General features: G+C 34.3%; 1 protein-coding gene across 21 annotated transcripts in view; it reads right to left on the reverse strand.

The window, feature by feature from the left end:
- Positions 1-12,478, reverse strand: part of ERC1 (ELKS/RAB6-interacting/CAST family member 1) — a 560,419-nt gene that overhangs the window by 229,177 nt on the left and 318,764 nt on the right. For all 21 annotated transcript variants that reach the window (XM_012747177.3, XM_012747178.3, XM_076007810.1 and 18 more), the window contains one exon: positions 3,088-3,248. In XM_012747177.3, coding sequence (XP_012602631.1) covers positions 3,088-3,248 — 161 coding nt within the window. The remainder of the gene's footprint in view (positions 1-3,087; positions 3,249-12,478) is intronic.

A 12,478-nucleotide genomic window follows, 5' to 3' on the forward strand; every position in this document is an offset into this window, starting at 1 on the left:
CAGTAAGCTCACCAATTTGCCTGAACTTTCCATAAGATTTTAGGAATTTCAAAGAGGCAATTAGACACAGATAAATTAGACACAGCCAATTAGACACAGACTCCAGAGGACTTTAAAATTTACTAAAGAGGAGGCAAAAATAATTCTATTTTGCCAGGATTTGTTCCACATTTGACCAAATCTATTCTAGAAAGTAGGAAATACAAATCAGCATTAAAAAAAAAAGACATGAACAGAAACGTTTCAAAAGAAGATAGACTAATGGCCAAAATGTTCAACATCTCTAATCATCAGAGAAATGCCAACCAAAACCACAATGAGATATCACTTATCCCCAGTCAGAATGGCCTTTACCAGAAAGTCCCAAAACAATAAATGTTGGCGTGGATGTGGAGAGATATGAACACTCCTACACTGCTGGTGGGACTGCAAACTAGTACAACCTCCGTGGAAAGCAATATGGAGATACCTCAAAGAGCTACAAGTAGAACTACCATTTGATCCAGCAAACCCAGTACTGGGAATATACGCAAAGGAACAAAAGACTTTCTATAAAAAAGACATCTGTTCTTCTTTTTCCAGCTCTTTGAATCGTTTCATTAGATTGTCTATTTGTGATCTTCTTGTCTTTTGGTTATAGGCATTTATGGAGATAAACTTTCCTCTCAGAACTGCTTTAGCTGTGTCCCAGAGGAGTTGATAACTTGTCTCTCTATTGTCGTTTTCTTCATAGAAGTTTTTTATTTCCGTCTTGATTTCTTCATTTACGAAGTAATCATTTAGTAGGAGGTTGTTTAATTTCCACGTTTTTGTGTAGAAATGTGAGTTTCTGTTACGGTTGATTTCTAGTTTTATTCCACTGTGATCTGAGAAGGTACATGGTATGATTTCTATTTTTTTAAATTTCTTGAGATTTTCTTTGTGTCCTAGGATATGGTCAATCTTAGAGAATGTCCCGTGAGCTGATGAGAAGAACGTATATTCAGTGGATTTTGGGTAGAATGTTCTGTAGATGTCTGTCAGACCCAATTGTTCTAGAGTTTTGTTTAAGTCCATTATTTCTTTATTAATTTTCTGTTTGGAGGATCTGTCTCGTGCCGTCAGTGGGGTGTTGAAATCTCCGGCGATTATGGAGTTGCTATTAATAAAACCATCCTCATATAGCCATCTCATCTTTGACAAAGCAGACAAAAACATACGCTGGGGAAAAGAATCTCTCTTCAATAAATGGTGCTGGGAAAACTGGATAGCCACCTGTAGAAGGCTAAAACAGGACCCACACCTTTCACCTCTCACAAAAACCAACTCACACTGGATAACAGACTTAAACCTAAGATATGAAACTATTAGAACTCTAGAGGAAAAAGTTGGAAACACTCTCCTAGACATCGGCCTGGGCAAAGAGTTTATGAAGAAGTCCCCAAAGGCAATCACAGCAGCAACAAAAATAAATAAATGGGACATGATCAAACTACAAAGCTTCTGCACAGCCAAAGAAATAGTCATGAAAGTAAACAGACAACCTACAGAATGGGAGAAAATTTTTGCATCCTATGCATCCGATAAGGGACTGATAACTAGAATATACTTAGAACTCATGAAAATTAGGAAGTAAAAATCAAATAACCCCATTAAAAAGTGGGCAAAGGACTTGAACAGAAATTTTTCTAAAGAAGACAGAAGAATGGCCAACAAACATATGAAGAAATGCTCAACATCTCTAATCATCAGGGAAATGCAAATCAAAACCACAATGAGATATCACTTAACCCCAGTGAGAATGGCCTTTATCAAAAAGTCTCCAAACAATAAATGCTGGCGTGGTTGTGGAGAGAGAGGAACACTCCTACACTGCTGGTGGGACTGCAAACTAGTTCAACCTCTGTGGAAAGCAATATGGAGATACCTTAAAGCGATACAAGTGAATCTACCATTTGATCCAGCAATCCCATTGCTGGGCATCTACCCAAATGATCCAGTGACACTCTACAAAAAAGACACCTGCACTCGAATGTTTATAGCAGCACAATTCATAACTGCAAGGCTGTGGAAACAGCCCAAGTGCCCATCAATCCAAGAATGGATTAATAAAATGTGGTATATGTATACCATGGAGTACTATTCAGCTCTAAGAAACAATGGTGATATAGCACATCTTATATTTTCCTGGTTAGAGCTGGAACCCATACTACTAAGTGAAGTATCCCAAGAATGGAAAAACAAGCACCAGATATATTCTCCAGCAAACTGGTATTAACTGAGTAGCACCTAAGTGGACACATAGGTACTACAGTAATAGGGTATTGGGCAGGTGGGAGGGGGGAGGGGGGCGGGTATATACATACATAATGAGTGAGATGTGCACCATCTGGGGGATGGTCATGCTGGAGACTCAGACTTTTGGGGGGTGGGGGGGAAATGGGCATTTATTGAAACCTTAAAATCTGTACCCCCATAATATGCCAAAATAAAAAAAAATTAAAAAAAAAAAAAAGACATCTGCACTAGAATGTTTATAGCAGCACAATTCACAATTGCAAAGTTGTGGAAACAACCCAAGTGCCCATCAATACATGAGTGGATTAATAAAATGTGGTATATGTATACCATGGAGTACTATTCAGCTATAAGAAACAATGGTGATATAGCACCTCTTGTATTTTCCTGGATAGAGCTGGAACCCATTCTACTAAGTGAAGTATCACAAGAATAGAAAAACAAGCCACGTGTACTTACCACAAATTTGTGTCACTGATCAACACCTAAGTGGACGCATAGGAATAACATTTGTCAGGCATCGGGTAGATGGGGGGTTGGAGGGGGTGGGTATATACATACATAATGAGTATGATTCACACCATCTGGGGGATGGACATGCTTGAAGCTTTGATTCGGGTGAGGCAAAGACAATATACGTAACCTAAACATTTGTACCCCCATAATATGCTGAAATAAAAAAATTATATAAAAAAATTAGGCTAAGTATGTTAAAGGTAATGACCTGAGCCTTAAGATAAAAGCCATGAGGAAAAATACTTCTACTGTCTACTAAGCATGTACTTTAGGAATAAGATTACTAACACCTACTTCATCTCCAGAACTTCCTCTAGGTGTTTCCTTCTCTCTGCCCGAAGATTGGTCAAATGTGTTTCCTTTTCTGCCAGAGACTGCTGGGTGGAGGATAACTTTGCTTTCATGGATTCCAGTTCCTGCTTTACCTTCTCCATGGCCATCAGTAACTCCTCCACCTATGATAAATGTGGAAAAGACAAAAACAGAACATAGTGGGTCAAATTATCATCAGAGGACCTGGGCAACAGACAACTCCAGGGTTTACAATATGGAAGATACACATGAACACATAAAAAATTCTGTATTCTTTCTGGATCAGACATATATATTAAGAAGGTACAGCAGAAAATTACACTCCTATACTGTAATTCTTTTCAGTTTAGGTCAGAAAGAACTTAATTTTCTTTTTGATACATGCAAGGGCACATACAAATCATCAGTTTAAGAAGTCACACGCTGCCATAGGCAATTGCTTTTAAGGAAGCTTTTTGGAAATTGTTCAGAAATTTCTATGGAAATAATAATATAACACAAGTAAAAATATAAAGAACAAAATCATATATAGAAGAGTTTTAGAAAATAAGATAAAAACCTGGCTAATAACAGATTTAGCATTTACACAGATGAGTAATTTTTACTCATCTAATTTTCCTGTTTATCCATTAAAAAGAGTTTCTTTTTAATGAAACGGCTGGAAAAATTTCCTGCTCTAGAGCCATGTAGGTAGGGTTTTATTTTTAAGGAAGGCAGGAAAAAAAAGCATGTATATGTGTATGTATGTATACAAGTATGTGTGTAAAATACAGATAAAAAGGAGACAGACTGCTTTAACAAGACCTTAAAAAAACACCTGGCTAGAAACAGACCTGTAAACAAACAAACAAAAAACTTCTCAAGAGAAGACAGAATACTAAAACATAAGGAAAAGAAACCAAGAGAGCAAAGCATATATTTTATCAGTCATTTCTGTTTACTCTGGGTCATTATCAAATCAGAATTATTTAAATAAACAGGTTCATTTTAATTTGGAAGCAAAATATATGCTGACAAACACATCTGCTATTACCAAAAAGTAACCTCATCCAGGCAAGCAAACAGCCAGCTACATCAGTAATGAGAGTTTATGTCAGGTTGCTGCTTGCCAAGAAATAATCTTGGTGACAACAAATCTTTTCAGAAATAGAGAGCAGCAGGCAGAAGGGGTGGGTAGTAGAGGCAGGGCACCTGCCATTCTGTGACTCCTACATTCACCCAATTTGTGTGATACTAAAACTGAGATGATTCTAAAGATAAAACTTCAGAATGACAAACCAGAGTTGTTCACAGACCACTGGATATTAGTGCATGATATCTAAAGAAAGTCTCTATTTTGATTGGGAACAGCTGCTAAACACTGATAGCAAGCAGATGCATTTAGCTATTGGCACCAAAATTATTTAATCTTTTAGGAAGTGATCAAGGTAATGTCCTCAGCCAACAGCATCTTCACAGTCTCAGTTGCCAGAGGTATATATTGTTATACAGATCTCCTGGGATATGTATTTAGATATCTGCAAGCTTTACATGAACATATATCACCGATTACATTTCATCCATTTAATTCATGTAAAATCTTATCTAAAATTGGGCACAAATAATACTCCAACCTATGTTCTTATGATAGCACAAAACCAGTAATGGATAAGCATAGGAGCTCTAAAGATGAAAGCACAGGATGTGTCTATCTTTTATGAACTTACTTGAAACATCTCAACAAGTTGCCCTCCCATCCTGTCTTTTGACACCCTAGACAACCAATGGTATCAGTTTCTTACATACCTTGGAGATATTTTACACATATACAGGTAAGCATGTATAAACAACCTATTCCTCCTTTTTCTACACTCTATACATACTGTTTTGTATTTAAACTCTTTAGTAAACTTTTTATTAAAATACAACATAAATACAGAAAAATACACAAATGATAAATGTACAGCTTGAAAAATTTTCTCCAAGTGACCACATCTATGTAATCAACACACAGATCAATAAATAAAACATTACCAGTACCCAGAAATTACCTTCATATCTCCTTTCCAAGATAAAGAGTAACCAATATTCTGTGTTTCAAAACTCTCGGTTAGTTTTGCCTGCTTGTTTTAACTTTATACAAATGGAATTATATAGTGTATAATTTTAAACATTTTAAAATTCAGTGTTGTATCTGTGAGATTCATTTATGTTGATGGGCATAATTATAATTCTATAATTTTCATAACTGTATGAAAATGACAAAATTTATTTATAGCACTTTTGATAATGACAAGTTTTTAATTTTAATGAAATTTAATCAATTTTTTCTTTTATATTTCTTCTGTGTTGACAGCTTTTTGTACGGTGAATAAGATTTTGTCTCCCTCAAGGTCATGAGGATACTCTTCTATCCTTTCTCATAAATTCTGTATTGTTTGTTTCCTGTTTAGATCTATAATACATATGTAACTGATATTTGTATATGTTGTAATGGTCAAAATTCATTTTTTTATCAATAGGAATATACTATAAACAGTTGAAGGACTTCAACAGTCATGGTTAGAAAGAATTTTCCATCTATTTTGTAAAAGATCAGAAATTACTTAAAGACTACTTATAAATTATAGGAAAAAATGATTTAAAAATGCTTTACATTGCACATAACCACCTATAAATTTTATAAACAAAGAATGTGAACTACTGCATGCAAGAAAAAAGCGACTACCATATGTATATATTCAGAATTAAGAGCAATGCACACATCTATACACTCAATACCCAGGAGCTTTGTCAGTACAGTTATCCAACCATATCCCCTAAATCCTCTGTGAAAGGTAGTCAGCATTCTTAATTTGTGTTACTTATTCCCTTACATTTTTTTAACCTCTCATGCATACATTCCAAAATAAATTAGTTTATTTTTATCAGTTCATGAACTTTGTATAAATGGAATCTTCTGAGCTTTTTTCACCCAACATTATACTTTTTGATGCATTAAAAAAAAAAAAAGGCTCACCATATGTGTATATTCTACAACCAAGAGCAAAACACACACCTATGTACTCACAACCCAGGAGCTAGCTAGAAGCAACGATAGCTCCGCAGCACTAACTACTATGGCAGCACATAGATTATGGTTTCCCACTAAACTGGATAGGCTCCTTGGAACAACAGCTGATTCTAGATTTGGGGCAAGAAATATACAGGAAAAAGTTTGTACATCTTTTTCTAGAAAGTAAGAGAAATAATAATCATGGCAAAAGAACACAGAAACTCTAATATCAAAACCAGCTAAAGATACTATAAGAAAGGAAGAAAAAGAAAGAAAAGAACTACAGAGGACTATCCCCTGTGAATACAGATGCAAAAATCCTCAACAAAATACTAGAAAACCAAACCCAGCAACACATAAAAATTGTGATTTGTCCTAGGAATACAAGGTTGGTTTAACATATAAAAATCAATTAATGTAATTGCTGTGGTTTGGATATTTGTCCCTTCCAAACCTCATGTTGAAATAACATCCTCAATGTTGGAGGTGGGACCTAGTGGGAGGTGGTTGGGTCATGGGGGAAGATCTCTTATGAATAAATTAATGCCCTCCCTTGGGGGTGAGTTTTCATTCTGTGAGTTACCTGAGAGAAAAAGCTGTTTGTTAAAAAGAACCTGGCACTCTCCCACCTGGACTCCTCTCTCTCCACATGATCTCTGCACACACTGGCTCTCCTTTACCCTTCTGCCGTGACAGAAGCAGCCTGAAGCCCTCACCAGATGTAGACGCTCAATCCTGAACTTTCCAGTCATCCAGAATCAGGAACCAAATAAATATTTTTTCTTTATAAATTACCCAGCTTCAGGTATTCCTTTATAGCAACACTAAGCATATTAAGACAGTAATACACCATATTACTAGGATATAGGACAAAAACCATATGATCACCTCAATAGACACAGAAAAAGCATTTGACAATTTCCAATACTGTTTCATGATAAAAATATTCAAAAAACTAAAAATAGAACTTCCTCAACTGATAAAGGACATCTATGAAAAACCTACAGCTAACATTATCCTTAATGATGAAAGACTGAATGCTTTACCTCTAAGACTAGGACCAAGAACAAGACCAGAATGTCTGCTTTCATCACTTCTATTTAACACTGTACTAGATGTGATAGCCAGAAAAGTTAGGCCACACAAAAAATTAAAAGGTATCCTCTTTAGACAGGAAGACACAGACTATAGTTGAAGATGGCATGCTTTTGTACAGAGAATAATCCTAAGAAAACCACTAAAAATCAATGACAATAAATAAGTATATAAAGGTTGCAAGACACAAGATCAATATAGAAAAATCAGCAGTATATCCATACACAACAATGAAAATGAAATTAAGAAAATAATTCCATTTATCCCCAGTTCAAATCCAGGTGTCCCCTCAAATATAAAAAATTTAAAAATTAAAAAAAAATAATTCCATTTAAAATAGCATCAAAAATGAAATACCCAGGTATAGATTTAACAAGAAAAATGTAACACATATATACTGAAAATGATAAAGCATTATTGAAAAAATTATTGAAAAAATTAAAGAAAATTTAAACAAATGGAAAGACATCAGTGTTCATGGATTGAAAGATTTAATATTATTAAAATGGCAGTATTCTCCAATTTGATCTACTGGTTCAACATAATCCCTATAAAAACCCAGTTGTCTTCTTTTTTTTTGCAGAAATTGACCAGCTGATCCTCACATTCATATGGAAATAAAAGGGAGCCAGAATAGCCAAAATCATCTTGAAAAGGACAAGAAATACTGGAAGACTACTCATACTTCTCAACTACAAAACTTACTACAAAGTTTCAGGGCTTGTACTGGTTTAATGGGGGACAAACAGATCAATGGAGAACTGACAATCTATAAATACACCCTAATGTTCTGAGTCAAGGGTTTGACAAGGGGACCAAGACAATTCAGTTGGAAATAATGCTCATTTGAACAAAGGATACTTGGACAAACATACCAGTCCTTCATATTTTTAATTTTTTTATGCCATTAACTGCTTGATGAAACTGGGTCATTGTCCTGTAGAACATACTAGATTCTGAATTCAGTCGACTGTTTCTTTATAGTGCCATATAATCTGTTCCTCTTGTCCTACTGTATCCTGTAAACTAAAAGATCTAAAGGCTTCATTAGATTTGGGTTTGATTTTTTTATCTTTTAGACAATAATACTTCATAAGTAAGGCTGTGCAGTTCATATTATATCACATCAGGATACACACAATGGTTGTGTGTTTCACTATTACTACTGATTAGTGGTTCAGATGGCAATGGTCTAATTTCATTATAAATTTCTCAATCTTTTATCAAATTCATTTATCATCTTAATAATAATCAGTGAGGTTAAATATGCTTCATTTGTTTAGGGAACAAATTTATTTTCTCTTTCTTTGAAATTCCCAGTCATATCTATGCCCCATACCACCATTCACTGTTTTTCTTATTCTTGTTGATTTAAAGGAGTTACAAACATGCTAATGAACATATTTTCTAGATACCAACCTTTTATCAATTATATATGTAGCAAATCTCTTATCTTAGTTTATAGCTTATCCTTTCCTTTCATTATAGTATCTTTTAATGATCAGAAATACAGTCGTGTGCTGCCTAACATTTCAGTCAACAATGGACCACATATACAATGGTATCCCGTAAGACTATAAAGGAGCTGAAAAATGCCTATAGTCTAGTGCTGTCATAGCCATCATGACATCACAGCACAAGGCATTACTCACATGTCTGTGGTGATGCTGGTATAAAGAGACTTACTACGCTGCCAGTTGTATAAAAGTATAGCACATATAATTACGTACACTATATAATACTTGATAATGATAATAAACTACTATGTTACTGGTTTGTGTCTTTTATTGTTATTTTTAGTCTACTTTTTCTATTTATTAAAACCAAAAGTTAACTGTAAATAGCCTCAGGGCATCCCTTCAGGAGATATTCCAGAAGAAGGCATTGCTATAAGAGATGACAGCTCCATGTGTGTTACTGCCCCTGAAGACCTTCCAGGGGGATGAGAGGTGGAGGAGGAATATAGTGATACTGGTGATCCTGACCCTGTGTTAGGCCTAGGCTAATGTGTGTGTGTGTCTTAGTTTTTATCAAAAAAGTTTAAAAAGTAAAAAAAAAATAAATAAAAGTCTTATTTTTAAAATATAAAGAAAAAAAATTTTTGTATAGCAGTACAATATGTTTGTGTTTTAAGATAAGTGTTATTACAACAAAGTCAAAAAGTTAAAAATTAAGTGGTTTATAAAGTTAAAAAGTTATAGTAAGCTAATGTTAATTCATTGTTCAAGAAAGAAAAATATTTTTATAAATTTACTGTAGCCTAAGTGTTCAGTGTTTATAAAGTCTACAGTAGTGCACAGGAATGTCCTAGGTATTTCATATATTTCTTAATGTTATAGCAAATAGTATTTTTTTGTAAAATGTAATTTTCTACTCAATACAGATTACAGAAATGCAATTGATTTTTATATATTGATTCTATAATCTAGCAGTCTTCTTAAATGCTTTTATCTATTGTTTTTCAAATTTACTATGTAGACCAACCATATCATATCAGAGTGATAGTTTTCTTTCTTTCCTTCCAATCCTTATAACATTCATTTCCTTCATTTGCCTTGTTGCACCTTCTAGAATGTCCACTACAATGTATTATAGATGTGATGATAGCATGCACTCTATCTTTAAAAGAAATGCTTTGTAAGTTTTATCTGTAAGTAAGCAGTATAACTTCTAATAGATATCCTTTATTAAGTTAAGGAAATTCCCTTCTATTGCTAGGTAGATAAGAAATTTTTAAAATTATAAAGTAATGTATATTTTCTGCATTTCTTGAGATGATCTTGTATAACTTCATTTTGTCATCTTTTATTGTAGTGGATTATAATAATTAGTTTTCTAATGTCAAGTCCAACCTTGAACTCCTGGAATAAAACTAACTTTTTCATGCATATTTTTCTTTCTTATAAGAAACTAACTTTTCTTTCTTTCTTTCTTATAAGAAAAATATGCATGAAAAATTTAGTTTTATTCCTATTTAGTTGGATTTACTAAGTTCCATTTTTCTTGGCATTTAGTCTAAATTTTCAAAACGTACTGGCAAAGATATCCATGAATCTTTTTAACACCTTCAGGACTAATAGTTATGAACCTTTTGTCATTCTAAATATTGTTCATTGTACTGTCTTTCTTTTTCTCTTTCTTAGTCTTACCAAATTCCAATTTTCTTAATGTTTTTAAAGAACCAATTCTGGGCCTTGTGGCTCCTTTTCACAAGAGAAGGAGAGAGATTTGGCTACCTGTTGGACTCTCCCCCTTGGGCTGCCCTGGACCTTTTCTGTTATCCTCCCAGGACACAAAACCCAATGTGCCTGTTCAACAGCTAACCAAGTACCTATCTTTGAATCCCCTGCCTATTCACTCCCTGAGAATTTCTTACTGTTTTGCTGACTTAGGAATGCATATTTTATCAATCATCTTCAACTGTTTCTATGGAAGTTTTTTCCCAGTATCTAGTCTGCCATGTTTAAAGTTGTGCTTTACCTTCCATTCAAAACTTTTTACTTCCAAAAAACCCCCAATCTGATTAAAAATGGGCAAAACATCTGAATAGACATTTCTCAAAAGAAGACATACAAATGGCCAACAGGTACGTGAAAAAATGCTCAACATCACTAATCATCAGAGAAATGCAAATCAGAACCACAATAAGATCTCATCTCACCCCAGTTAAAATGGTTGTTATCAAAAAGACAGAAAGAAAATAACAAATGATGGTAAGGAAGCAGAGAAAGGGGAATGCTTGTAAACGGTTATAGGAATGTAAATTAGTATAGCTACTATGGAAAACAGTGTTGAGGTTTCCCAAAAAAATAGATGTGGAACTACCATATGATCCAATAATTTCACTGCTGGCTATATATCCAAAGAAAATAAATTAGGATATCAGAAAGATATCTGTACTTCCATGTTTATTGTAGCACTATTCACAATAGCCAAGATATGGAATCAACCTAAGTGCCCATCAATGGATAAATGGATAAAGAAAATGTCATATATATGTATAATAGAATATTATTCTGCCAGAAAAAAGAATGAAATCCTGTCATTTGTAGTAACATGGATGGAACTGAAGGACATTATGTTAAGTGAAATAAGCCAGGAACAGAAAGACAAATACTGTATGTGCTCATTCATATGTGGGAGCTAAAAGAAATATGATCGCATAGAGGTAGGAAGTAGACTGATGGTTATACGAGGGTGGGAAGGGCAGGGAGGAGGGGATGGTGAAGAGCGGTTATTAGAAGGAACAAGATCTAGTTTTCAATAGCACAGTGGGGAGATTACAGTTAACAAAAATTTATAGTATATTTCAAAGTAGCTAGAAGAGAAGATTTGAAATATTTCCCAACACAAAGAAATAATAAATGCTCGAGGTGATCAAAATCCCAATTAGCCAAATGTGATCATTAAAAATTAAAAAACCTTTTACTTTCAGAATTTTGTGTTAATAAAATATAGTTTTTTAAAAGGTTGCTTAGTTTTTCTACCCATGTGAGTACCAGAGCCTCAAGGTATTTCTGCCAGAGATTACACATATACCTAAGTAAGTTTTAAAGTATTTTTGTATTCAAGGCAAGAATGGTACCAGAAACCAGGATTTCCAACCAATCATCTCATTTGCTCTCTGGCTCCAAGCCAGGAAAACTGTTTCAAAGTCAAATTGAATTACTTCATTTTCTGTTACTTCTCCACAATCCAAGAGAACATATTCAGCTAGAACCATTTGGATATCCACATGCCCACCACATAGCAGTTGCATGACATTATGTACAGTCATTAAGAAATGAAGGTCATGAAAGCAAAGTAAAAGAAAAGAAGAGATAAATCCCACACTGAACAATGAAGAAATTCTCCACAATTTTAAAATATGCTCCAGGTCACAGAACAATTTCAAAAGCAGGTTTAAGACACAAAAAAATGCCCAGGCCAGAGCTGGGATTCAAATATGTAACTTAACTGCCTCTAGTAACATATTAAGGAGAAAAGAGAGAGCTTGACAGTGTGCAGTGCCAACAGGACCAGATGGTTTGTTTAAATCACAAGCTAATAAACTTTTGCTACAAATAAGAAGGGAACAAATTATGACTTTACCACAGACCTATTCTACTTAAGAAAGCAAAGCAATAGGGTGCTTCAGAGGCTGGCAAACCCTGCATATTCAAGTTTCCCACCTTCTTCTGTTCTACAACTTACAGAACAATACTTTTTGTAGTCTCCAAGATACTTACGGAAAATCATATTATA

Source organism: Microcebus murinus, chromosome 10 (assembly GCF_040939455.1).
Source record: "Microcebus murinus isolate Inina chromosome 10, M.murinus_Inina_mat1.0, whole genome shotgun sequence".
NCBI classification, from domain to species: domain Eukaryota; kingdom Metazoa; phylum Chordata; class Mammalia; order Primates; family Cheirogaleidae; genus Microcebus; species Microcebus murinus.